The sequence below is a fragment of the Poecilia reticulata genome, chromosome 8 (assembly GCF_904066995.2).
Source record: "Poecilia reticulata chromosome 8, P_reticulata-male-v2, whole genome shotgun sequence".
NCBI classification, from domain to species: Eukaryota; Metazoa; Chordata; class Actinopteri; order Cyprinodontiformes; family Poeciliidae; genus Poecilia; species Poecilia reticulata.
The window spans coordinates 21,158,910-21,184,819 of record NC_088837.1 but is presented as its reverse complement, the minus strand read 5'-3'; the positions used below and the strand labels follow the sequence as shown (position 1 = coordinate 21,184,819).

General features: G+C 45.1%; 1 protein-coding gene across 8 annotated transcripts; it reads left to right on the top strand.

The window, feature by feature from the left end:
• Positions 1-4,132: 4,132 nt before the first annotated feature.
• Positions 4,133-24,899, top strand: LOC103469358 (alpha-2,8-sialyltransferase 8E-like). 8 transcript variants are annotated; one of them, XR_014088703.1, is made up of 13 exons: positions 4,140-4,265; positions 4,369-4,488; positions 5,456-5,491; positions 7,663-7,725; positions 7,816-7,881; positions 8,704-8,751; positions 8,851-8,925; positions 9,211-9,355; positions 21,875-21,987; positions 22,072-22,164; positions 22,234-22,708; positions 22,812-22,894; positions 23,680-23,835. XR_014088703.1 is itself a non-coding variant. In XM_081610210.1 (13 exons), exons 2-11 carry the CDS (start codon positions 4,403-4,405, stop codon positions 22,706-22,708), a joined length of 1,200 nt encoding a protein of 399 aa, XP_081466336.1. In that variant the 5' UTR covers positions 4,140-4,296; positions 4,369-4,402; the 3' UTR covers positions 22,855-22,894; positions 23,680-23,835. The 8 variants fall into 8 exon arrangements, 3 of the variants coding, with proteins under 3 accessions (XP_008415204.1, XP_081466336.1, XP_081466335.1); XM_081610210.1 differs by having other exon boundaries at positions 4,140-4,296; positions 22,855-22,894; XM_081610209.1 differs by having other exon boundaries at positions 4,140-4,296; positions 22,852-22,894.
• Positions 24,900-25,910: the final 1,011 nt, after the last annotated feature.

Below are 25,910 nucleotides of genomic sequence, written 5' to 3'. Positions count from 1 at the left end.
AAATGTGGCCAGACGTCTGGCAACAGACTCATATGCACTTCTATCATTACCCTAAAATTAAATCAGATGTTACATGTTTATGATCAAACAAGTAACCATTAGAGCAAAAACACAACTGACTTGAAGTTTAAAAATCACTATGGTTTATTCATCCATCCATCCATCCATTTTCTTCCGCTTATCCGGGGTCGGGTCGCGGGGGCAGCAGCTTCAGAAGGGAGGCCCAGACTTCCCTCTCCCCAGCCACTTCTTCCAGCTCCTCCGGGGGAATCCCAAGGCGTTCCCAGGCCAGCCGAGAGACGTAATCCCTCCAGCGTGTCCTGGGTCTTCCCCGAGGCCTCCTCCCGGTGGGACGTGCCCGGAACACCTCACCAGGGAGGCGTCCAGGAGGCATCCTTACCAGATGCCCGAGCCACCTCAACTGGCTCCTCTCGACGTGGAGGAGCAGCGGCTCTACTCTGAGTCCCTCCCGGATGACCGAGCTTCTCACCCTATCTCTAAGGGAGAGCCCAGCCACCCTGCGGAGGAAACTCATTTCGGCCGCTTGTACCCGTGATCTCGTTCTTTCGGTCATGACCCAAAGCTCATGACCATAGATGAGGGTGGGAACGTAGATCGACCGGTAAATCGAGAGCTTCGCTTTTTGGCTCAGCTCTCTCTTCACCACGACGGACCGGTACAGCGCCCGCTTCACAGTAGACGCTGCCCCAATCCGCCTGTCGATCTCCTGCTCCCTTCTTCCCTCATTCGTGAACAAGATCCCCAGATACTTAAACTCCTCCACTTGAGGCAGGACGACCCCCCTGACCCGGAGAAGGCACTCTACCCTTTTCCGGCTCAAGACCATGGCCTCGGATTTGGAGGCACTGAAATCCGGCCGCTTCACACTCGGCTGCGAACCGCTCCAGTGAGAGCTGCAGATCGCGTTCCGATGAAGCCAACAGGACCACATCATCCGCAAAAAGCAGAGATGCGATCCTAAGGCCACCAAAACGGATCCCCTCAACACCTCGGCTGCGCCTAGAAATTCTGTCCATAAAAGTAATGAACAGAATCGGTGACAAAGGGCAGCCTTGGCGGAGTCCAACTCTCACCAGAAACAAGCCCGACTTACTGCCGGCAATGCGGACCAGACTCTGACACCGGTCATACAGGGACCTGACAGCCCGTATCAAAGGGCCCGGTACCCCATACTCCCAGAGTACCCCCCAGAGGGCCCCCCGAGGGACACGGTCGAACGCCTTCTCCAAGTCCACAAAACACATGTAGACTGGTTGGGCGAACTCCCATGCACCCTCCAGGACCCCGCTGAGGGTGTAGAGTAGGTCCAGTGTTCCACGACCAGGACGAAAACCACACTGCTCTTCCTGAATCCGAGGTTCGACTATCCGACGGACCCTCCTCTCCAGGACCCCTGAATAGACCTTACCAGGGAGGCTTAAGAGTGTGATCCCCCTGTAATTGGAGCACACCCTCCGGTCCCCCTTTTTAAACAGGGGGACCACCACCCCAGTCTGCCAGTCCAGGGGAACTGCCCCCGATGTCCATGCGATATTGCAGAGTCGCGTTAGCCAACACAACCCCGCAACATCCAGAGCCTTAAGGAACTCCGGGCGGATCTCATCCACCCCCGGGGCCCTGCCACCGAGGAGCTTTTTGACCACCTCGGCGACCTCGTCCCAGAGATTGGAGAGCCCAGCCCAGAGTCCCCATGCTCAGCTTCCTCAACAGAAGGCATGTTGGTGGGATTGAGGAGGTCTTCGAAGTATTCCGCCCACCGGCCCACAACGTCCCGAGTTGAGGTCAGCAGCGCACCATCCCCACTATAAACAGTGTTGGTGCTGCACTGCTTCCCCCTCCTGAGACGCCGGATGGTGGACCAGAATCGCCTCGAAGCCGTACGGAAGTCTGTCTCCATGGCCTCTCCAAACTCCTCCCACGCCCGAGTTTTTGCCTCAGCGACAACCCGAGCCGCATGCCGTTTCGCCCGCCGGTACCTATCAGCTGCTTCTGGAGTCCCACAGGCCAAAAAGGCCCGGTAGGACTCCTTCTTCAGCTTGACAGCATCCCTCACCGAAGGTGTCCACCAACGGGTTCGAGGGTTGCCGCCGCGACAGGCACCAACGACCTTGCGGCCGCAGCTCCGATAGGCCGCCTCGGCAATGGAGGTACAGAACATGGTCCACTCAGACTCAATGTCCCCCACCTCCCCCGGAACGTGTTCGAAGTTCTGCCGGAGATGAGAGTTGAAGCTCCGTCTCACAGGGGACTCCGCCAGACGTTCCCAGCAGACCCTCACTACACGTTTGGGCCTGCCAGGTCTGACCGGCTTCCTCCCCCACCACCGGAGCCAACTCGTCACCAGGTAGTGGTCAGTGGACAGCTCCGCACCTCTCTTCACCCGAGTGTCCAAGACATACGGCCGCAAATCCGATGAGACGATGACAAAGTCAATCATCGAACTGCGGCCTAGGGCGTCCTGGTGCCAAGTGCACATATGGACGCCCTTATGCCTGAACATGGTGTTCGTGATGGACAATCCGTGACGAGCACAGAAGTCCAACAACAGAACACCGCTTGGGTTCAGATCGGGGGGGCCGTTCCTCCCAACCACGCCTCTCCAGGTCTCACTGTCATTGCCCACGTGAGCGTTGAAGTCTCCCAGTAGAACAAGGGAGTCCCCAGGAGGGGCACTCTCCAGTACCCCCTCTAAGGACTCCAAGAAGGGTGGGTAATCTGAACTGCCGTTCGGCCCGTAAGCACAAACAACAGTCAGAACCCGTCCCCCCACCCGTAGGCGGAGGGAGGCCACCCTCTCGTTCACCGGGGTGAACCCCAACGTACAGGCGCCCAAATGGGGGGCAACAAGTATGCCCACTCCAGCCCGGCGCCTCTCACCGTGGGCAACTCCAGAGTGGAAGTACGTCCAGTTCCAGAACCAGAGCCATGCGTCGAGGTGAGGCCGACTATTTCTAGCCGGAACCTCTCAGCCTCGCACACTAGCTCCGGCTCCTTCCCCACCAGAGAGGTGACGTTCCACGTCCCGAGAGCCAGCTTCTGCAGCCGAGGATCAGACCGCCAGGGTCCCCTCCCTTGGCTGCCGCCCATAGCACAATGCACCCGACCCCTTTGGCCCCTCGGACAGGTGGTGAGCCCATCGGAAGGGGGACCCACGTCTCCTCTTCGGGCTGAGCCCGGCCGGGCTCCGTGGGTAAAAGCCCGGCCACCAGGCGCTCGCCATCGTGCCCCACCTCCAGGCCTGGCTCCAGAGTGGGGCCCCGGTGACCCGCGTCCGGGCGAGGGAAAACGCAGTCCAAAGTTCGTATTCATCATAGGGGTCTTCGGGCTGCACTTTGTCTGGTTCCTCACCTAGGACCTGTCTGCCTTGGGTGACCCTACCAGGGGCATAAAGCCCCAGACAGCATAGCTCCTAGGATCATTGGGACACTCAAACCCCTCCACCACGATAAGGTGGCAGCCCAAGGAGAGGACTATGGACTATATTTATTATCAAATATAAAAAAATCACTTCAAGATTTCAAACATTTCCTGGCGTAGTTTTATTTTTCTACTATCATAGTTGTTCAACTTCATTATTTTAACCAAGTAATTCTGTATACAGAATTCAATTAAATATGTTTTTTCCTGTGATATTTGTAACACCTTTCAACAGTGGTCTGTAACTAATAAGTTGTCATCAGTTCGAACCTGATTATTAAAATTACCTTTTAGTTTTAATTGCAATATATTTTGGTCCTTTTTTTTTTTTACAGCTGCACACCATTTTGTTCTATTACTGCCAGTTTTATAATGTCGAAAATTTGTGTTGGTTTTAGTTGTTCAGTTTATTACATTTCTTTCAAAATCGGTCAAGTAATACGCAATTTCACTGACAAGATCTGCATACAACTAAAACCGAAATATTTTTAATTTTACCTGGAACTGTTGCAAGGGTCGTTTAATTTCTGCTGTTTTTGTCTTGTTGCCGCTCTTGTTCCGGTTGCGAATAGGTAGACTCTGGTTGCAATATGGCGGAAAGATGTCAAATTTGCTGGTTGTGATTGGCTGTTTTTCATCGAATTGAACGTAGTATTTGCAATGCCTGTCTGTGATTGGCTGGTGGTGTGGTTCGTTTACATACAACTCACGTTGCGCAAGCGCGGACAGAGCCGAAGTGAGCGGCAAGAGAACCGAGCAAGCTCGTAGACGGAACCGACCAACCGAACGACCAGAGAGATAGATCCGAGCGGGATGCCAGACAGTTTGTCAGTTTGACAGTTTCACCACTGAGCGAATGTGTGTGAGATTTAAATACACACAACTGTAAGATCAACAACAATCTTACAGATCAAATTGTTGATCTTACAGATTGATCCCGCCATAAGAAGCAGGACAAGAAGGTATGCAACGGCCGCTTTTAAGGGCTTCGTCTTTCCTCCTTTTGGGTATCGTCCTGACTACTTTTATCAACTATATACTTCACAATAAGTAAGTTTCTCTTTATTTATTAAGTAGTGCGGACATACTTTGTTGATTCTTTTTGAGCTTTTATTAGGTGTAAGGGTCGGTTTTCCTGCACGGTCTTGCTACTGGAATATGAGGAGCAGTCAGATAAAATATATTTTTTTTAAAGTAGGCTAATCTGTTATATTTTGTGTCCATTGCCACACAGGCGCCATTGCTGTGCATTTAGACAGGAATATCAGGGAAGAATCTGAAAAAGGGACACTGTTTGGCTATCAGTTGCCAACAGTCACATTTAACAGGTCAGGAAAAGGTTTTATTAAAAAGAAAATCAATAAAGTGGGAAACAGGTCAGCGCTTGGGTTGTTTGGAGCTGTTGTCTGTCGTTACTATAGCAACGGGTCTGCGTTTGTGGAATGAATCCGATTTTATCGCCGTCATTTTCCCTTTGTTGTGCACCGCAGCCGTTGTAATTTCTAGAAGTTTAATAAACGACAGAAACTGGACCAATGTCAAGGTTTCAATTAGGAAATTTGTGAAGACATTTAAACGGGGCCTGCCAAAGTGTGCCCGTCGGTTGGAGCCCATGCGTTTTGATGCTATAAATTAGCATCAATGCTAGAGTAAGCTACAGTTTGGGGGATTTATTTTACTATCATAATAATTATTAATATTTGATTATTAGTAGTAACCAGTCTGCTCCCCATATGTGGAACTCAGTCTTGCTAGACATTTTTAATATTGACTCTGTCTTCTTTTAGAATGCACTTGTTTAAGACATCCTACTTTCTCTAATTTTATTGCATTGAGTATTGAATATTGCATTGAGTATTGAATATTGCACCCAGTGTGTAAGGCATGTGTAGGAAAACTACCACCAAACTGTGGTAAAATAAAAGATATGAAAAATAAAAGGCCTATATGAGAAGTAAAGGAATTCCTACCTGCCTATCTACTGTTCTTTAAAAACCTTCTTTTTCTGGTTTCACAGCAAGGAGCAGTCTTTTAGCTCTTGTCAAGATGACAGGTGAGTTTAAGCTGCAGCATTCCTGACTTTTGCCTTTAATTTGGTGTCGCTGTCTTTGTTTTTGCCCTAACAAATCAAGTCATTTATGGCATATTCCTATTCATTACTGAGTATCTGCATGCGTTGATATGCAACAGACAGAAAATGAATGAAATGCTTGAGAAGGACTCACAATCCTAGGCTAAAAACAAAGAACAGTACAAAGAAATCAGGTAAATTTATTATTAAAAGCCTCAAACTAGAAAATGAAACATTTAGCCTAATGTTTGCTATGTAGACATGTCTTATACTCAGAGATGGCATTTGTGAAAGTCTTTTGTTATTTTTACTACAGCTTTATCAACTTTTTCATGAATTAATTACTCATAATATTAAACCTGTAGGCCATTTAAAATAATGCTAATGTAATCACTATCACTTAAGTTTCAAGTTCAAATTAAAAAGGCACAGAGATAAAAAGATAAAAACAAGAGAGAACAACCAGTCAAAAACACCCAGTCAGGAGGAGGGTCTTAGCACTGCCAATCAACCTCATGTTCATGCTTCTAAATATGCTAATGGTAGGGAAGCAATTTAATGTTCCAGGGATACTGGGGTAGAGCAGCGCCTATATGAGAATGATTGACAGCGCTAAGACCCTCTTTCCCGCTCTGATTGGTTGTCTGGCAGAGCAGAATATTTGTTCAGATGACAGCAGGTTCACAGGGAGAAGGCATAGGAGCACATTTTTTTTAGAGATTTGTGTTATATTTTCAGGACATAGTGATAATTTTAATGAACTAAAACAAAATAATTTTAATAAACGTTACATACTGCAGCTTTACGTAGAGGGCAGCAGACAGTCATGCTGAAGATCCTAAGGGGCTATTATACTGAACTGACTGGACATACAAATTCATTGACTTTTAAAGTTATACATTTACATATTTTTCCTTTCAAATATTTATTTTTATTTGAATTATTTTTTTTTTTTAGCAATTTTTCACTTTTTAATTGCCAATTCTATTACTCAAGGCAATACATTTTAATGTCAACATACAATGACAATAAAGTTCTTTGTCTTTCGGACTGACTATGGTCTGCCTATCTATATAGCCAGGTAGCTGACTATATAGTTACTGGGCTCAGCCTTAAGTGCAATTTTTCATTTTTAGTTTGTATATGTTTAATTTGTGTTTTTTTTCTATCCCTATTGATTTTTAAACAACATTTCTGTATGGTAAATAGTCTGTCTTCAGTTTTCAATTATGTAGATTTTTGGAAAAGCGGTCTGACTCAGTTTCACAAATCCAATATTCCTATTTCTAATAACTGTACAGTATTTTGTTATTCTTTTCTATTCTGTCCTGGAGCCGTGTACATGTTTATATGTGTGTGTCCTAAAGTAGACAAGGAAATATCAGAATACATTCAACTCTAAACTTTAAAAACGGCAGAAAATTTGGGGGATTTACGACCATTTCAGTGTGGATTTTATACATGAGAATCAAAGATATTTGCACTGTAATTAGAATAAAACAGTGGAAGATCCTGATATGTCAGATACTAAAAAAGAAATGCATTGTAATCATAATGAGGGGGATGAATATGTTCGGACCTACAATTTTTTGATAAAATTTACTTCAGATACTGCTAGTAAAATGGAAAAGATAATGTCTCACCAAAGTGTTAAAAATTATATCAGCCTCAATAAATATGCTGGAATAAATATGATCAATCTCAAATTTTTTAACATCTGAAATTGAAAGTGAAGCATAAGCTGGACATTTAACTAAAGGAAGGAGAGAAAAATAGAATTAAGATATGTTTGTCTTACTGACAGGAAAATGAATGTTAATCAAGTTCTAGTTCATTTGTGGGGCTCTGCTAGTTATTTAGCAGCTATTTTAAATTTGATTGCATCATAGCTTGAAAGGTTTTCCTATTCTGGAAAATCATCAATACATACAACAGATTTTCACAATATTAACAAAACATTGAAATAATAAAAAGAAAAACACAATACTTTTAACTGCATGAAGGAAAAACTTAAAGGAATTCAGGTCAGAGCAACAAACTTTACTTTGCATTTTACTCATTTTTTGAAAGTTTCTGTAAAAACGCAGCTAAAACTCAGTTCCTGCTTTCAAGTCTAAGTGACATTTTTACCGAACATTTTTTCTGTTTATCAGTGACTGGGATCTTATCAGCATACAACCTCAGGACAATATCACTGATTCGTGTAAAAAAAGCAGGTGAGAGTAAACTGCTTCCACTTCCATGTCATTAAAAGTCAACCCAAAATTATATTGTACTTTGTATCTGGATGTACATTTTTGTCTCAGGGAGAAAAACAATAAACTAACAGAAGTTTGTTCTCCAGTATGGAAAAATGATATTCAAATAATCAAGTAAGTGTCCTGTCAAAGATGTTAAAGAATTTTTTTTTGATTTTTAGAAAAATACATTATAGTAAATCCTTATGTGATTGCAGCATTATTTTATTTAAATTTTTTTAGATTACAACCACAGGCTTCAATGTATTATATTCAGGTTGAACTGACTGAGACCACATTCCAAAATCAGATGTTAAATGCTGAAGGATTCCTCAAGATAGAAGAAGCAAATATACTATAGAAAGTGTGTGTCTGTAGAGAAAGACTGGATCTAAAGTTAGAGCTATGTGTTTTGGAATACCAATGTTCACAGTTCCTTGTTCTCCAGATGGATTGAAATAAATCCCCCTGTATTCAGATTGTTCTGTCAGTTTTCTCTACAAAATTTTCACATAAGCATTCTTTACACTGCATCTGCCTCTCCCGAACAACCCAGCAACACTGGCTTTCTGGGAACACAAGAACAGTACTCACAAATTTGTGTATACATTATTTTATCTTCTGCACAGAACCCTTTCCGTTCTCTGCAGCAGGGTTCTGCAACTCTCATGGGTCAAGTGTCCTGCAACGTTTGGATGCCTAAATCAAAACTGAATGTCAAGAAGTTTCATAAAGTTCTGGTTCATTTGAACCATTCATTTGATTCAGATATTCCAGTGACATTTATTCATCTTCATTTCTGCTACTGTCTCTTGATGCACTGAAAAAAATGACACTGCTTTGAAACCCAGCAGTGTCATTTAGAGTCATTTAACCGACAAACCAACCAATGATGAAGCTGTGTTAAGTAATTTACCATCTTTATTTTACAGTTTGTATCTTTTTTTTGTATCACAGCAACAAGAAACATCAGAAAAACAATCCCCAGACTTGTCAAGACTGCAGGTGAGTTCAAGCTGCTCCATTTCTGCCTTTTGCCTTTAATTTGGTGACAAAAATGCTTGCAGACATTACTGAGTATCTGTATGTGTTGATGTGTAACAGGGTGAAAATAGAAGAAATGCTTACGATTTACTCAAAACCGTGGGTTAAAAACAAAGAAAAGCATGAAGAAATGAGGTAAATTTAGCATTAAAAGCTTCAAGCTTCAAATTAGAAAATGAAAGGATGAAACCCAACACGCGTCCCGCAATGTGTGTTGGGTTTCAGCCCAGATGGTGGAGACTTGCGCTGTTGTTCGTCACTCTCCGTGTGGAGTATGTTAACAAAATGAGCATCCACCTAAAACAAACAATGCGCAAATTACAAAAAGAAAAAAAAGGAAATTAAATTTCCCTTTTTGTACAATAAAAATGTCTAGATAAAGCTAAATGCTGAGGATGTTATGATCTTGTGATTTCCGAGGACTTGGCTCAGCCGTAAGTGCAGGGGTCTGGAGAACGCCATCATAACCCAGAAAAACACTCCACTGGGATCAATAATTGTCTACGATGCTGAGAAGAGGCATAATGTCAAAGTGAACTCACAAATCTTTGACACATTTGTCAAAGTAAGTTGTGTTTTATTTAGAATTACTCTTTGATCGTCCTTTATTATTACATCAATGTTTAAGAATTTGATTTTGTGATTTTTTTAAAAATTTTTGGCTTGATTTAGATTTTTTTAATCGTTGGTTCCTCTTCAGACTTGTTAGGAGAATCAAGGGAGTCGGTACATGCTCATATTTAGTATGTGTTAAATAGAAACTCTGTGTGCATGCCGGAGTGGGAACAGATAAGTGGCCTGTTCATTATCTGCTGCATGTCATTTCATAGTTGGCTTTTCCAAACCACAGAGTCACACCCAGGGGCGCGGTATAGTGGGGAAAAGTGATAACAATTCTAGGGGCCCTGACCATCAGGGAGCCCTGCACAATTTAATTATTTAATTTTTGTTCATAGAAATAAAATAAAAAAATCAGGGCCCTGTCTATTACAAAATGAATCATATTGTATTTTCAAAGATTTATTTTTAGCAAATTTAATGTTCCCACTCCCAGACCAAAAAACACACATCCATATTTGCCCATATTTGCTTGGAGCGCTTCAGAGTGACGCTCTTAGCAGTAGTCAGTGGGAGACACGAGCGATTGTGGCAGTTACTATGCTGCTAAGAAAAGTTATAAAATCAGGGTTTCAAAAAAAGAGAGAGAAAAAGGCAAGAGTGTTAATTTTTTCTCCAAGAGAGGTGGGTAGACTGTGTGAGATTATCAACCATTTAGCATAATTAGCTTAGCTACAGACTAATGTTTGCCTCCTTTTGTGGAGGCAAAAACAGGAGGAGGAGGAGGCATTTAATGAATTAAGGAAAAAAATTACCAACATATTCATATATTTAACTTGTCCCTGTACCTTTTACCACTTCACAACAGATGAGTCAGTCAGCAGCAGGTCTAACCACCGTCCCTCCTGGCCTGTTCTCTCCTGAGTGAAATTAAAGCTGCAGTATTTTCACATATTTTTTAAAACTGTCATGAGGTTGTGACAGTATGGTATGAGAGGTAATCTGTGAAAAATCTATTTCCTCTGCCTTCTCCCAATGCTTGAAACAACCAGTCAGTGGCAAGAGAGTTTTAGTGCTGTCAATCACAATCTCATGTGATGCTGCTCATCCTTCCTCCCCCTCGATTTGTGTCGTTGTTACGACCTGACTCGGCCAGGGGAAAGGGAAGTAACATTAAAGAAACTGTCGAGAAAAGTCGAGCTCATCCCACTTCCCCATGCTGGAGATTTTAGTTTAATAGTAATAATAAATAAATTTACCTTAAAATTAATTACACAGGTGACATCAAGACCCAACAGTAGAGTCAGACGGTAATAAAATGAATCTGGTTGTGTGTGTTGTTATTGTGTCCTGCAAACTTTGCTTTAATTCTACTTTTTTCTATTTAATCATAAAAAATCATAGTCAGGCAGAAAGAGAGTCATGAAACAGGAAGAGCTGGTTTCCTTAATAAAAAGGAAGTTTCTATCTTGCATCAGTCTAAAAATAATTCAGACCATTCCTTATTTTAAAGCATTAAAGGTTTTTAAAGAATAAAATCTAAAAATTTTGAGAGATTGGATAAAACCCAGAGTAAAATACTTAAAATAATGACTTATAATTATGCCAATAATTAATATTGGTTTAACCAGTGGTTGATGTTGGTTTGATTATAAGAATATTTACACTTACTCTTACACTTGTGGAAGTACTTAAAGGTGAAACAAGTGACTGTAACATGGTATCAGATAATTAGAATAATGGATATTCTTGGTTTCTTGTCAGAAGTGTCTGTAATAACTCACATTATGATTATAATAAGAGTAACTAATAAGTTATGGTTATTATAACATTATAAATGAATATTAAATCAAAGAAACATGAAGCCCTTGGACATGCAGGCGTACGACCCACCCGTAAGGAGCTGGAGGAGCATGAACTTTGGATCCCGGTGAAACAAGTTCAACGCGTGCTACGGGGCTGCGAAGTGTGTGGACAATACAACGCAGGCCGCCAAGGGCAGCGGTTGGAGGGGTTGACCATCAAAAGCACGATCCCCTGGGGCTCAGTCTGCATGGATGTCGCAGGCCCCCTGGGGATAACGGGAAGAAAAGGTGAGAAGTACCTTTTAGTGCTGGTGGACTCAATGTCGGGATTTGTAACTGTGAAAGCAGCCAGGAAGGCGAACGGCAACAGTGTTGTCGGCATGCTGGAGCAAGTGTGCAGTGCCCTGGGAATCCCAAAGGAGCTGCGTACGGACAATGGGACTCATTTCCGTAATGCACAGGTTGACCAATGGTGCCAGAAGTATGGAGTGATAAGGGTTTATTCACCCCCTTACACCCCTCAAGCCAACGGAGTGGTAGAACGGACCATTGGGTTAGTCAAGAGCTGGATAGCTAAAAATGCTAACGACAGCAGCTGGAGCACCGTGGCGGTGGAAATAGGGCAGGCCCTGAACGACAGGAGCAGAATCGAGAGGCCCGCCCCATCCATGGAGCTCAACCAACGACCGTTCACCACGAGAGAAACGGGGCGGGGCTCCAGCGATAAAAAGGAGAAGCCGGCGCCCAAAGTGCCATTCAGAGTGGGACAGCGGGTGTGGATCAAGGCAAGAGAACAACCTGTGAACGCAGCAGTGAAGCCAAAGTTTGAAGCAACAGATACCGTTAAGCAAATACTGGACAGGAATACAGTGTTGCTGGAGAAACGGGGGATCCAAGGAGTGGAACAGCTCAAGCCAGTTCCTGACTAGAGAGAAATAGAAGCCGGTGAAATGGCCAGTGAATCATGTATTGTTCCACCCTATCTCGGACTGGCCACCGTGAGAGGGGTGGTTGTAATTAGGAGAACAACTTCAGGGATCTGGGCAGGACGAGCCCTGAAGAAATTGGATTGGGCCAAAAATGGAATCCTGTCAGACGAACCTGAAATGCTAAAGTGGAGTAGTGCTAAAGACCGTTGCCCAGTATGCTTAACAGTTCTCCAACTTCCCCTTATTTGGGAGGGACCGGGCCGCGACAAACCCTGGTGGCAGGAGTCAACGGCAGATGGGTTGCGAGACCTTCCCGTCTCCCCGGTTTCAGTTATGAGCGTTACGTTCTGTGGAAATTGCCGAGTAGGTTATCTGCCTCGGATCCTGTTGATAAATCAGTGGGGATGGCGGGAAGAAGAACCAAGAAGGTGCCACTGCCGGTGGGACGGAGAAGAAATGACCTACTGTACGACCTGCGATGAACAAATCCGAAGAGACGACGTGACTGCAGCGGGACAGGCCGACGGCTGGCAGGTGAGAAGATACTACAGCTCCCTACGATTCTTCCAACCGTGCCTAGGGGCCCAACCTACCTATGGGAGCCCCATACCATCGGTTCATTGGTTTCGGGGACCTTCGGCTCCCCCTAACTCCCAGGAGGGACCCTCGTTCAGAGAGGACTGGATTTGGAGAAAAGAAGAAGGACCACATGACTTTCTCTGGGAGTCTGTCCATGCCGCCTGGTCCTATGATCCCGCACGAGCACACCTGTCGTTCCCACCAGTGAATACCACGCACTCCCCAGTAATTTTCCAAGTGCTACGGCCCCAGACGGGTCCCAACCTTGTGGGAGGGTTGAGTCTGCTCCCAGACGACACCATAGCACAAGCGGTAAACGGGGGCTGGACGGGCCCCTGGGAGCTGACTACCTGGGCACATCTGATCTTAGAGGTCATCAATGACTGCACCATCCCGATAGTGGATTTGCCGGACGTACCAAGAGAGGGTGAGGTACGGACGTCAGATCTGTACTATTGCACCACTGAGCTGGATGGGTGGGGCAGCAACGCAGCAAGACCCAAGGAGAAGTCGGCCCTGTTCCGTGTGACAGCAGAATACACATTTCGTGACGGGGTCCTGCAAGTCCCAGGAGGCGTGGCCCACAGGGTGAGGACGCCTTCTGATCCTGACACCACCCGTCCGGTCCAGCTGTCGGTGCAGATGCTCACAATCCCTTATAAAGGAGTCTATTCGGTGGGAGCAACAGTAACAGTGGTGGCCGATGATAAAGTCTACCCTACCGTGTCCTACACTGAACCGGAGAAGCCAAAGAGAAAGTCCAGAACCTGCACCTGGCGGTCGCTCTCCTCCACTTTCGCACGGAAGAAGAAAAGTCAGAACTAATGGATACACCGGAAGAAGGGGGTCAGGTCGTCAAGTCTAAAGATCAGCGAAAAGATAGATACCGTAATGGGAAGAGATATTTTATGAGCAAATTATTTAAAGTGGGCACGGAAGTCTGGTCTGGGCTCTCGGAGAAAGGGCCCTTTTTGAAGCTCCCGAATAGTTCCATCTTGTTGGACACACCTCGAGAGGACTTTACCGTGCCCTACCCGCTCTCTGAGGCCTATTTCCTTAGCCACCTCATCTATATTCGACCCGCAGATTTACAGGAGGCGAAGGAAGTGCGGGGAAGCGAGGAGGCAACGCCACGGCCGTGGCATGATTCGTATTACTTTCTCCCTTTGGAATTCCCGATTTGGAGGGGGAAAATGTCGCCAGAGGCAGTAAGTCATGCGGGGGGTACTCCAACCTGCCAACAACGGCTTCCGTGGATCTTTAATACAGTGTACCTGACCCTAAGAGGGAAGGACATACGGATTCGATGGGGACCCCATTATCTGGAGCCTCTGCAAGGTCAGTACTGTGAGATATCAGTGAATGACCTGGTCATTTGGACTACATCACCAGGTATGACCAGAACAGTGGTGAAAATGGAGGTAGACCCCGATGACTACATTTTCAACAACACCAGACTGTTCATGGGTCCGTGCCAGAACCGTGCAAACGGAAATTGAGCCTTGGTTGAACGACTCATTTCCCTGGACTGGCATAGCCAAAGACCAAGTATACTTCATAGGAGATTTCCCAGAGGGAGCTGTTCGCTCCCCTGCTGGGTTGAAAGGACCATACTTTGCTGACATGCGCACACAACCACTTCCAACTCCAGATGATCTCCTAAATGCCCCTAAGGACCAGTTTGCACAGATTGATGAGTGTGTAGCCCGAAGCATTTTTGATAGCCTTAACGACACAGAATGGGTAAAGACAATGTCCTCCCCGCGATGTGACCTTTGGCAAACCAGTAACACCTTTCACTCTGCATGGAAATATCACTGCCCCAGTCCTGAAACCTTCAAAACAGCTAAGCTCGTCCTCCGGGCCTGGTACGAGGACTACCATCGTGCCTGGGATTGGGAATGGTGGGGACTCCAACAAGAAGAACTGCAAGCTTGGGTTCTGCCTTGCCTCAATGAGTCCCACAATTACTGGATTAAATACCAGTACATTGCTACTGTCTACTCTAAGGATCGTGTGATTTGGCCAGGCATCTTTTGGAGACCTGACAGCTTCATCCTTCCAAGGCCCTGGCGCATGACTTGCAATACTAATAAGACTCAATGCACCATTGGACTAGCGAGAAGACCCTGCCAAACAGTCCGAGGTTGGGAAGATTACTGCAAGGAACACTATGCGGATGAGTATGACACCCATGCATCTGACGTAGTTTGGCGAAAGATTGCAGGAACATGGTGGAGAGCAATTGTGAGGGCCAAAACCTGCACTGATGCAATTTTGGGATACCAGCTCCAAAAGCGCAAGAAGATTCTAGATCTCCCTGTTCCTGCCACCCCCGACACTCTCATAGCCATCGCAGAAGGTCATGCATTCCGGAAGAGTCTATGTGACGGCGACGTGGATCCCGGGTTTGACTGGGTAGGCCCTAACCTTCTCTATTCGAACCTCACCTGCAACAGCTCCAAGGAGGTGTGGCAGAGATGTGGGACAGGAGAGCAACAGCATGCTTGTTACTGGTACGAGACCTTGGGTTCTACGCTGACCACCACCGTTTTGGATGTAGTGGAAGAGGTTGGTAACGTGGTTGGTGGGGGCCTCAGTATTATCGAGCATTGGTTGTTAAACGCTCTAAGCATGTTGTGGCCATATTTGCTGGGCCTCCTGGGCGTAGCCGTTGCCATGATCCTAGGAGTGGTTGTCTTGAAGGCGTGGCTAAAAATGCTTTGCAATCGCAAGAGGAGGGACTATCGGCCCCTCCCCCCAGAGGAGGAGCCTGGTTCAGCATAAAAGAGGGCTGTCGGGTGTTGACGAGCCATTCACCGATCTTCACCACTGCAATCAAGACCGGACCTGAACCAGGGAACAACAAAGGACGACATGGCATCTAATTCCTCAACCAATTCCTCCCTTCCCATCCAAGTGAGTACCACTGAGCAGCTCGGATTCATCCTGGCCTAGTTTGTCTACTGCCATACCGGGTCCTGGTCCACCGGGCAACTCCTAAGGGTGCTTGTCTCATTCCAAGGGCTCATAAAGGTCATCCTGCGCCCCATCTTTTTGAGGCGATGGGATCTCGCTCCCTCCCTTTTTGCCTGCTACCTAATGGGTAGGACCCGCATCAACTGGCGACGAGGCATGGTGGCATGCTTTTGGCTTTCCATCGACACCGTGGCCCTACTGATGGAATTAATCCTCGGAGGAACCCACGCTACCCGGGCAGCACCACTCAAGATCCTTGCCGCTATTGTTGAAGGCTTACTGGTCGTGTCCATCCTCATTTACCTTGCCTACCAAGCTCTCTCCATTAAGGGCAAGGGCAAACGTCGTTGGCTTCATAAGTGGGTGGCCCTAGCCCTTTGGGCTGCAGGGTGGGGAGTTTTTGTAATCCTGTATTGGTTGAAGAAGTCTTCCCCGCTACCTATTGTTGTGTGGCTTATGACCCACGGGGCGATATTTCACGACCCAACCACGATGCCAATTCCCGCGTCCCCAGTGTATGAGGATGCTCCCCCTATCATTAATTCCCCATGGCTCGCGGCCCAATCGGGCACACCAGCGTAAACCAACCTGGATCCCTGCTCCTGCTTTTGCTCATTTAGCTTCTTTTTATCCAATTATGAATGTTGATTAATCGATACCTGCTAATCATGAAAGTTACCTGGGTTGCTGTTTCTCCTAGGCTCCGACTTGCTGTGTGGGATGCGGAATGTCCGTAGAATCCTTGGGATTCATGTGGGTAGCATCGTCTACCCGATGGTGTAACGCTTGCGTGCACCTTGATAATGTTACGGCGATCCTCTGCCTCAACGAGCGACAGGACCTGCCGTACATCTCTGCTTCCACATCTCGATTCCTGGAACAAGTACACAAGGTCGTGTGGACCTCTGCATTGGGTCAAGGCGACGAAACGCTCCGAACATCGTCCCTGGGGGATGGCCGGATAATACCCATAGTCCAGAAGCTGTGGGAGAATCAGATTACTCGCCAATGCCTACCCACTCTGCACCTTTTAGATGGCAGAGTGGTGGCGGTGGGTGACCCACTTCCGCCTGTTTGTCCGGCGTCTCCTGACATGTTCATCGACGTCGGGTGCCAAACCAGCATTGCAACTCACGTACAGAGTACTCAAACTGAGCTTCTCCGTTCATCTCAGCAAGCGTGCCAGACCGACGACATACCCTTCCCATCACCCCAGGAACAAAGTAGCAACGTCAGCTCCTCCGTCGCCTGCATCTGCCAGGCGCAGTCTCTTTCGTTTGCTATGGACTTCGAGAACCTGCTGAAGGAGTTCGAGGAAAGTTGCAGCTTTCCAGCGGCCCCGCCGCAGGATTTGGTGGCCGAAGTGCGCTCTCCGACCTCACCACCTCACTTGGAGCGCATCGACCCCTTTGGGCCGTCCAGCTCGGCTGCAGATGATGGGCTTGACACCGACATCTGGTCTTCTCCACCTTCTCACCTAACGGAATACGAGATTGTGGACACTTGGACGCCATCATCTTCTCCGGTGACTTGCTACGAAAGAGACATTCTGACCCTCCATGGTGGTGATGCATTGGACTTTTGGTAGTCAAAATTACGCTTTCTGCGAAGCACCGCCCGATCTCACGGAGGGGGTGTCATGAAACCTGGTATAAGCATGTGAGATCTGTCCAGGTACACGCAGAAAACGGAATAAAAGCCTGAGAAATAACAGTAAACCTTGTATAATGATTTAATGATGATTATGGTTTGTAACAGGTTTAAAATAATAATACACATGCCAATGAAGGAATGCCTGTAATGTATAATCAAGTATATGTTCTGTACTTTTAATCAGCTGACTGTTATAATGCATTATGGGAATTGAGGTTTGAACAACTTGATTGTTGTATAATAATCATTGATTATTAAAGCTTAAGGATGATGAGTGAGGAAGAAACATACGGAAGTAAAATGTCGACAAAGTACAACATTCCTGAGCGGAGGCGATGGGTGCAGCATAATCAGAAGCAGATGGTCACTGGTGAACAAGGGAAGTACTGACGATGGGTGCAGCATAATCAGAAACGGATGGTCACCGGTAACCAAGGAATGTGTCACGAGGGAGTTGGGGCAGTTGGGGAAGGTAGGGACTTTCCACAAACAGTGAGACGTGGTGGGCAGGTTCTAAAGTGACACAGCCCTGCCCCAAAGACTGCCCTACGTTGAGAGGGTTTAAAATGTGGAGCTCAGGAGAGAAACGGGGTTCTTCGTCCGCGGCGCAGAAGAGGAGCCACCAGAGGAAGCAGGCTAAAGACCAGCAGAGGACCACACCCCGGGACCGAGGGAAGCTCCAGGACTTCACGCCGCCTAGAAGGGACGAGTTCCACCCGCCACCGACCCTGGTTCTACCCAACGCTCTCAACTCAGTTGCAGCCGACTTGGAAAAGAGACAGAGGTCATTTGAAGACAAAGATTCTGCACGTTATAAGGACAACGCACGGTTTTGCTCCGCTTCTCTTCAAGAAAGAGGACTTTGCTCTGGCTGGACAAAGACTCTGACCAAGGACACCTAAAGATTACAGCTGCCGAGACCAAGAACCATCGGGTATGAGTTGACCAGCTTCCCCCAAAGCCTCGCTCAGTGAACTTAGTGATACAGGTTAGGGATAAGAACAAGGATAGGATGTGATTGATCCGAGTTGATTTCATTATATTTTTGCCTCTTTTATAACCTTTGGGAATTTAACCTGTTGTCATATGCCCCTGCTAAAGCTTGCTTAATAAAATTGTATTCTAAAATTCTAATGAGTATTGTGAACAGTGAGTTTAATTGTGTCAGTCTTAATTATTGTTGGTTCTCCTACATATGGTAAAGTTAACATACATGATTCTAGAGACAGGGTGGCTTTGTGTTTTCCTCTGGTGAGTGTTAAAATAATGACCCTGGGACTTAAATCTAAGTCACTAAACTTAATCTAGCCGTTAACAAGTGCCGTTATTTTAGGAGAGGAGCTACCGTTAACAGGAGTGGTTGTAGGGGTTATGCAGCTGTGAGGGCTACTCAGCTGATTGTTCCTCAACTGTAAAGGGTCATAACTTCTGGATCGAAGGTAGTCAGAGCTAGACGAGTCCTTTCCGACCCCAGTTTAAACAGATAATTCTACACAAACTATCTCTAGGGTAAGACGCGGGTTCTGGGGATTTTCCGGATCTGTTGGACAGAGAACTGGACAGTAGTGAGTCCAAAGAGTTGTGAGGAGTAGGCGGGACTTACTATTGGGTAGTAACAGACAAAACCTAGGTGGTAAGGTTTTACAATTTAGGAGTTTATTGTTTGGGTTTTGACAAAAAATAAAAAGGTAAAACTTAACAATAATCAAAAGGTAGGGACTTACAACAAAAATGTACTAAATAAGAAAATCCACAGAACAATCAGGGTTGTAAACCAAATATCTTAAACAAACAAAAATTGACTTTCCATACAGGTTAAACAAAAACAAACTACAAATCTCTAACAGAGATTCAAAGATCCCTCACAGGGACAAGACGAGCTAGCAAGAGCTGGCAAAAACTAACAAAAGCTATCAGGGCTATCGGAGTTTACAAAGTCAGTTGACAGCAGTCAACCAAACAAACACCCAAAGTGGCAAGCTGTCTAAACAAAGGATCAGCTGCGCCTTCTCCCAGGAAGTCCTTGGTTTTTAAAGGGGAGGCCTCTTCAGGGATTGGTGGAGCTGGCAATTGATGAGCCAATCGCTGTAGGCCTCAGGGAGTGGCACAGGAAGGCAGGGCTGCATCCACTTCCAAGTGGAGTCAACTTGATTAGAAGCTGCCGATGGTACAAAAAAAGGAAAAGAAAACATACACAAGGCCACTGGCCGTAACAGTTGTGTTGCAGCTAGCTTAGCACAGAGCTGTGCAGATTGAAACTGAATGCTCACTTTAGTTAGCATAGCTACCAATGACAGCAGATAAATGGTTTCTTGTAATGATAAGTTGTTTCTCCACCATTAGCACCACCATCCACCATCTCAGAAACCAAAACCTCACAAACGAAAATTTTAATGGCACAAACCTGCACAAACGGAGCACTAACCATTCAGACTATTTGCTGGATTTTTTGACGTGGGTGGGGTGTCGGCTTCACACAGCTGTAACAGCAGCTGCGCAGGGAGGCCAAACAAGATTTTTGGCTGCGCCCCTGTGACCGCAAGTACTTCCAGTTTGCTGGTCCATGAGACAGCAGTGAAATGCAGAAAGACTTAAAGTGAAAGAAGGTTGTTATGATCTGTGTTGTTCAGTATAGTTTATTTTGAGATTTTCTGTGTTTAGTCCCGTTTCCCTGTTAGTCTCTGTCCTGTCCTCCCCATTGATTGATCCCAGCTGTGTCTCGTTCCTGTAATTACCCTCCCAGTGTATTTAGTCTCACCTGTTGTCTGTGTTCCTCGTCGGGTCCTTGTCTTTTGCTGTCCGTCTATTGTTGTCACGCTCCAGTAGAACTGTGAAGTCCTGGTTTGTGTCCGCTCTTATTTAGTCCTTCAAGTCAGTTGCTATCGGATTTAGCTGTGTGCTTGTTTCCCCGCTGAGCTGCCTGTCCTGGACTCCGAGCATTATTTATCAATAAATTTATCATCTTCATCTATAACCTGGGTCTCAGCGTTTCTCCTCACCACCAACCACCCCCGCCTATGACAGAAGAACCCGACCAAGACCACGGTGAGGAACGCAACGACCACCAACATGGACCCATTTACCACCCCCACAGCTCCACCCGCTTACCCATTCCTCAAGTCCCAGGATATCTACAACATTGAATACGAGGAGGATTTCTGTCATCTACTCCACATGTTTCACGCTGACCCGTTCATGCTGGACCTAATTCAAGAACTTCACGAAGAATTCCTCATAAAGAGAACATTCATCTCACCTGGTCCAGCATACACTCCGTTGTCTCCAGCCGCCACAGCCTACCCATCACCACCGACAGTTCCAGCTTCCTCTCCAGCCGCCACAGCCTACCCATCACCACCGACAGTTCCAGCTTCCGCTCCAGCCGCCACCAACTACCCGACTCCAGTCGCCACAGTTCCCCTTGCCGTGGGGTTCTAGGTAGCCAGGCTGGCGCCTGGTCGGCAAGCGGCACGGCTAGTGGCGTGGCCCGCTCCAGAGTTTCCTGCGATCGCTGCATGTGAGCAGCCGCCCGAGCCTCCAGAGTTTCCTGCGATCGCTGCATGTGAGCAGCCGCCCGAGCCTCCAGAGTTTCCTGCGATCGCTGCATGTGAGCAGCCGCCCGAGCCTCCAGAGTTTCCTGCGATCGCTGCATGTGAGCAGCCGCCCGAGCCTCCAGAGTTTCCTGCGATCGCTGCATGTGAGCAGCCGCCCGAGTCCCCTAGTGCTCCTCCCGAGTCCCCAGCCTCTGCTCTGACCGAGCCCCAGTCCCCAGCGTCTGCAGCAGCCGCCGCGAGAGGTTCACCTCCTGTGCCGTGGTCGGCCCCCGGAAGGTTTTGCTGTGTTGGAATTCCTGTTTGGATCTAGTTTTTTGTTTTCTGGACTCTAGCCCTCCTGCCGTCGCCCCTCCGCCCACCCTGTTGGGTTGTTTTTTTTTGGGACTGTTTTCTGGACTCTTGCCCTCCTGCCGTCGCCCCTCCGCCCACCCTGTTGGGTCGTTTTGTTTTTGAACTTTTCGGTTGGGCGTCTGGTAGCCGCCCCTTGAGGAGGGGGTACTGTTATGATCTGTGTTGTTCAGTATAGTTTATTTTGAGATTTTCTGTGTTTAGTCCTGTTTCCCTTTGAGTCTCTGTCCTGTCCTCCCCATTGATTGATCCCAGCTGTGTCTCGTTCCTGTAATTACCCTCGGGTCTCAGCGTTTCTCCTCACCACCAACCACCCCCGCCTATGACAAAGGTAGACTCTTTAAATGTAATGTAATCCGTTTAATAAGGCATTTCTTTGTAAATGCTTTAATTATTTGTATTTTAGTCTTACCTTTACTTTTATATCATGTCCCTGAGTCAACCTGGTTAAATGAAGGACACAGACAAAAGGGCTGTGTGTGTGTGTGTGTGTGTGTGTGCATGTACCGACCCCTATAAAGTCAGAGGACTCCTTTCACTATATTCAGTCATTTATAAGATGATAGAACTACAACGAACACCCAAAACAGTCCCCCCACCAAGCTAAGGTGAATGTTCTAGGATAAATTCTGAGTAGTTTATTTTATAATGTTGGATTTCCGGTTGCTAATGATTGCAGAAGCATCCAGTCTTTAATAAAATGTTGCATTCATGTGCTGTTGTCGGGAACGGAGGAATCCTGGCAAACAGCAGGTGTGGAAATGAGATTGACTCAGCTGAATTTGTGATCAGGTAGGAACATCATCAAGTGTATAATATATCTTTTAAAATAAAATAAAACCAAGTCAAACTAAACTGTTTATGTTACTTCATCAGGTGTAACCTGGCTCCTTTGTTAAACGGATATGAGGAACATGTTGGGGTGAAAACAGACATTGTGACAGCAAACCCGAGCATTTTATCTAAAAGGTGGAGAAACAATGTAAATTTGAAGTTACATTTCTTTCAAGCTTTGTATTTCACTGTTTATAATTGCAGGTATGGCTCGCTTTTTGGACGTAGACGCAGGTTTGTAGAGAGCCTTTGCCAATATGGTGACGCCATGCTGCTGCTTCCTGCATTCTCCTACGTCGTAAACACAGCATTATCTATCCGGGCTCTGTACACCCTTGAGGACTTTGAAATGCCCATCCAGTCTGCCTTCATGAACCCAAAGTACATTGAGAGTCTGGCTGCTTTTTGGGGCTCTCACGGATTGTTGGAAAAACGCCACAGCACAGGCCTGATGATGGTCAGTCTGGCGCTGGAGCTGTGTGACAACGTGGATCTGTATGGATTCTGGCCCTTCGGTCTCCACCCACACAGCTTCAAAAAACTGACTCACCATTATTATGACAACATTCAAGCTAAGAAATCTGTACATGTTATGTCGGAAGAGTTCAAATTTTTGTTGCAGTTGCACAACCAAGGTGTGCTGAAGCTACACCTGGGGGAGTGTGAACCAGAGGAATAGGTTAGTTAGACAACCCTCATGTAAATGTTTACAAAATATTTGTTACAGAATATTAATTGGATCCTCGTTACTCCATGTCCTTGTTGCTTTATAAATCATGGAGTGATGAGTGTCTTCACCCTTGAACCTGATTTCCTGCACAGTAGGAGACTGAAGACCGTCTCTGACCTTAAAAGTATCAGAAAGGTGAGAAGAAGCAGGCCAGAAGCAACAGCAGGGAATGAAATGTAAAACAATACAAGTAGTTGTCAAAAAGACAGAGAACTCAAGCCTATGCACAAACAGTTTTTTATGTTGACTGTGGCACGTAACCACCTAAAAATATTTAGCCGTTGGCAACGGTGCATGTCAACAAACATAGACACAGCTTGCTAACACACCAGTGGGAATGGAAAGCTCAAATCATTTATTTTTTTCACACCTAGAACTGACAGAGCATGTATCTTTTTTTTTATTATAACATTCATTCACCTTATTTCTTTGTCCCATGATACTAAACATAGTATGAATAATATTTGCAACAGAAAAAAACATTTTGAAACATTAATTTTTACTTTTTAAATTGGGGTAAAGAACTGTTACTAACAAAAACAGAGATAAAACAACCTTTTTCCATCTTTTTAAATGATTAATTATTGGGAGATAATTAATGGTCTAAGTTAGTTTCTGTAAATGGAGAATGGCGTTGGAGAGGTAATTTGTTTGTTCGCGTTGTGTGCTTTACGACATTGTCGCATATGTATGTTTTACATTCAACCTGTACTATTAAAGTTTTTAACTTTTTTGCAACAGTACCAACTGCTTTGACCAAACATAAATCCAGATAAAATGGCAAATTTAGAAAAATTAAATTGGTTTAATAAGGTCTTCCTTCTATGGTCTTAATATCCCACTTACAGGGACCGGAGATCAACACTTGGTATTAACATTGTTTTCAAACTTTGTAACTCACAGCTGTTTTATAATTGCAGGTACGGCTCGCTTTTAGGACGTCAGCGCAGGTTTGCGGAGAGTCTGGTTCAATATGGCAACGCCTTACTGCAGCTTCCTGGATTCCAGGTTTTCTTCACCATTGAGGACTCTAAGTTGTCCATCCAGTCTGCCTTCATAAACCCAAAGTACCTGCAGAGTCTGGCAGTTTTTTGTCTCTCTCACGGATTGAAGGGAAAACGTCACAGCTCGGGTCTTATGATGGTCAATCTGGCGCTGGAGCTTTGTGACAATCTGGATCTGTATGGATTCTGGCCTTTCAGTTTCCACCCAGAAAGCTTCCAAAACCTGACTTACCATTATTATGACGACGTGAAAGCTAGAAACAAAATGCACGTTATGTCAGATGAATTAAATTTTTTGTTGCAGTTGCACAGCCAAGGTGTGCTGAAACTGCAGCTGAGGAAATGTGGACCTGAGGAACAGACAAATTTTATGTAGTTGCTTGAAAAATGTTTACACGTCGAGGAGTGATGGGTATTTTCACTCTTAAACGTGATATTCTGCACAGCAGGGGACTGAAGACCGTCTCTGCTCTGAAACGTAGCAGAAAAGTGAGAGCAAGCAGGCAGAAGCAACAGCAGGGAATGAAATACAGAAGCTGACAACTTCTTTGCACCACCCAAATTGGTGATGCACATTTGATAAGTTCCTTGGGCTTTCAATTCCTGAACCTTCATGCAGGTCACTTCATTAAGTCCTGCAAAGAATGATGTCTATTTTATTTATTGTCAAGAAAAAGCCAAGAAAAAAAGCCAAACCAAAGAATGTTATCCTCACTATGCACCACAAAACATCTAAAATGTTACATATTTTTGCAGTTTGTCTCTAACTCAGGTGCTGTTGGAAAGTTTCATACCAGTAGTCAAAAATTAATGATAATAATTTGGATTGTTTAGTTCACGAACTAAATATTTAGGTGCAAGCTAAGTATTTAATTTGAAGATTTTTTTTTCTTTACAAACTAAATATTTAGCTCCAAATATTTTGCTGGTAAGCAAGCTCAATATAGTTTGAAGCAAAAATATTTAGATAATATGCAAACTAGTCAACCGATAACTGGAAGTGCTCTATCCTAATAAAAGCTGGATCTGCAGATGTTGATGCATTTAGCGAAAAGCTAAATTAATTTTTCTTGTTAATTGAGTATTGAATTTGAAATTGTGCCATCTATAAATGAATAAAAGACATCATGAAAACACGACTGAAAAATTATCCCTCATTTGTTTCCTATGCTGTTTCTTTAGAAATGTACCTGTAAGGATCAGTACAAAAATGACCTTTTATTGAGTTTGTTTATATAAAAAATTATTTGTAGTTTATTCTTTAGTTCTGAGGGTTAATGTTTGTTGCTTTTCTCTGTGTGATGATTTATCTGTTCTTCAAACAATGAAAAGATAAATAATCAAACAAAAGATCTACGTTTTCCTGGCAAAGAGCTCAACCATGTGAACAAACCGGTTTTATTTTTAGCTGTTGCCTCTTTAACCCTTATATGTCGAAATGGAGTCCAACCGACCCCACACATGTAAAACTTGGGTCATTTTCCATAGTCCTCTACGTTTGCCTCAGTCCTCGCATGCACAAGGGTTAAGAATCATAACCATGTGCAACAGATCATGACAACAAACAACCACAGCTTGTTAACACCCCTCAGTAACTCAGGTGTGCAAGGAAAAGCAGGAAGACAGAAGCCGCAGGCGGGTGCATGAATGGCCAATTTTATAGTTACAGTAAAAAGAAAATACTAAAACTTTTAATTATAGGAGCATACTTACTTCCTTTTTCTTTTTTTTCACCAACTTTCTAAGGCTTTCTAGGTGTGATTAGTTTTTTTGTCTTGTTTATTTTCTTTTCCAAATTAATTGTATTGTATTTATTTTAACACCCCATTATGTGGAATCTGCTTGGAGAGGTTTTGTGAATTTGGACTTTTTTTTTTTATGTGAAGCACTGATAAATAGATTGAAGGCCTATGTTTATTCTGCCTAAAATAACAGCTAACTAGATTTTTTGGACCAAAATGCATTCATCTTTGGGACACAGAACCCATGTAATTCTTGAGACATTCCCATCATGTTTGTATTTGCATGTAGTTGAACAATGCGGCTGCTTCCAGCATCGTTAAATTGTTCCCAAAGATGAATCAGACTTGTGCAGCTAATTCTGTTCCTCATAACTTAACTGACTTATTTTGACTTTCTCATTGTGC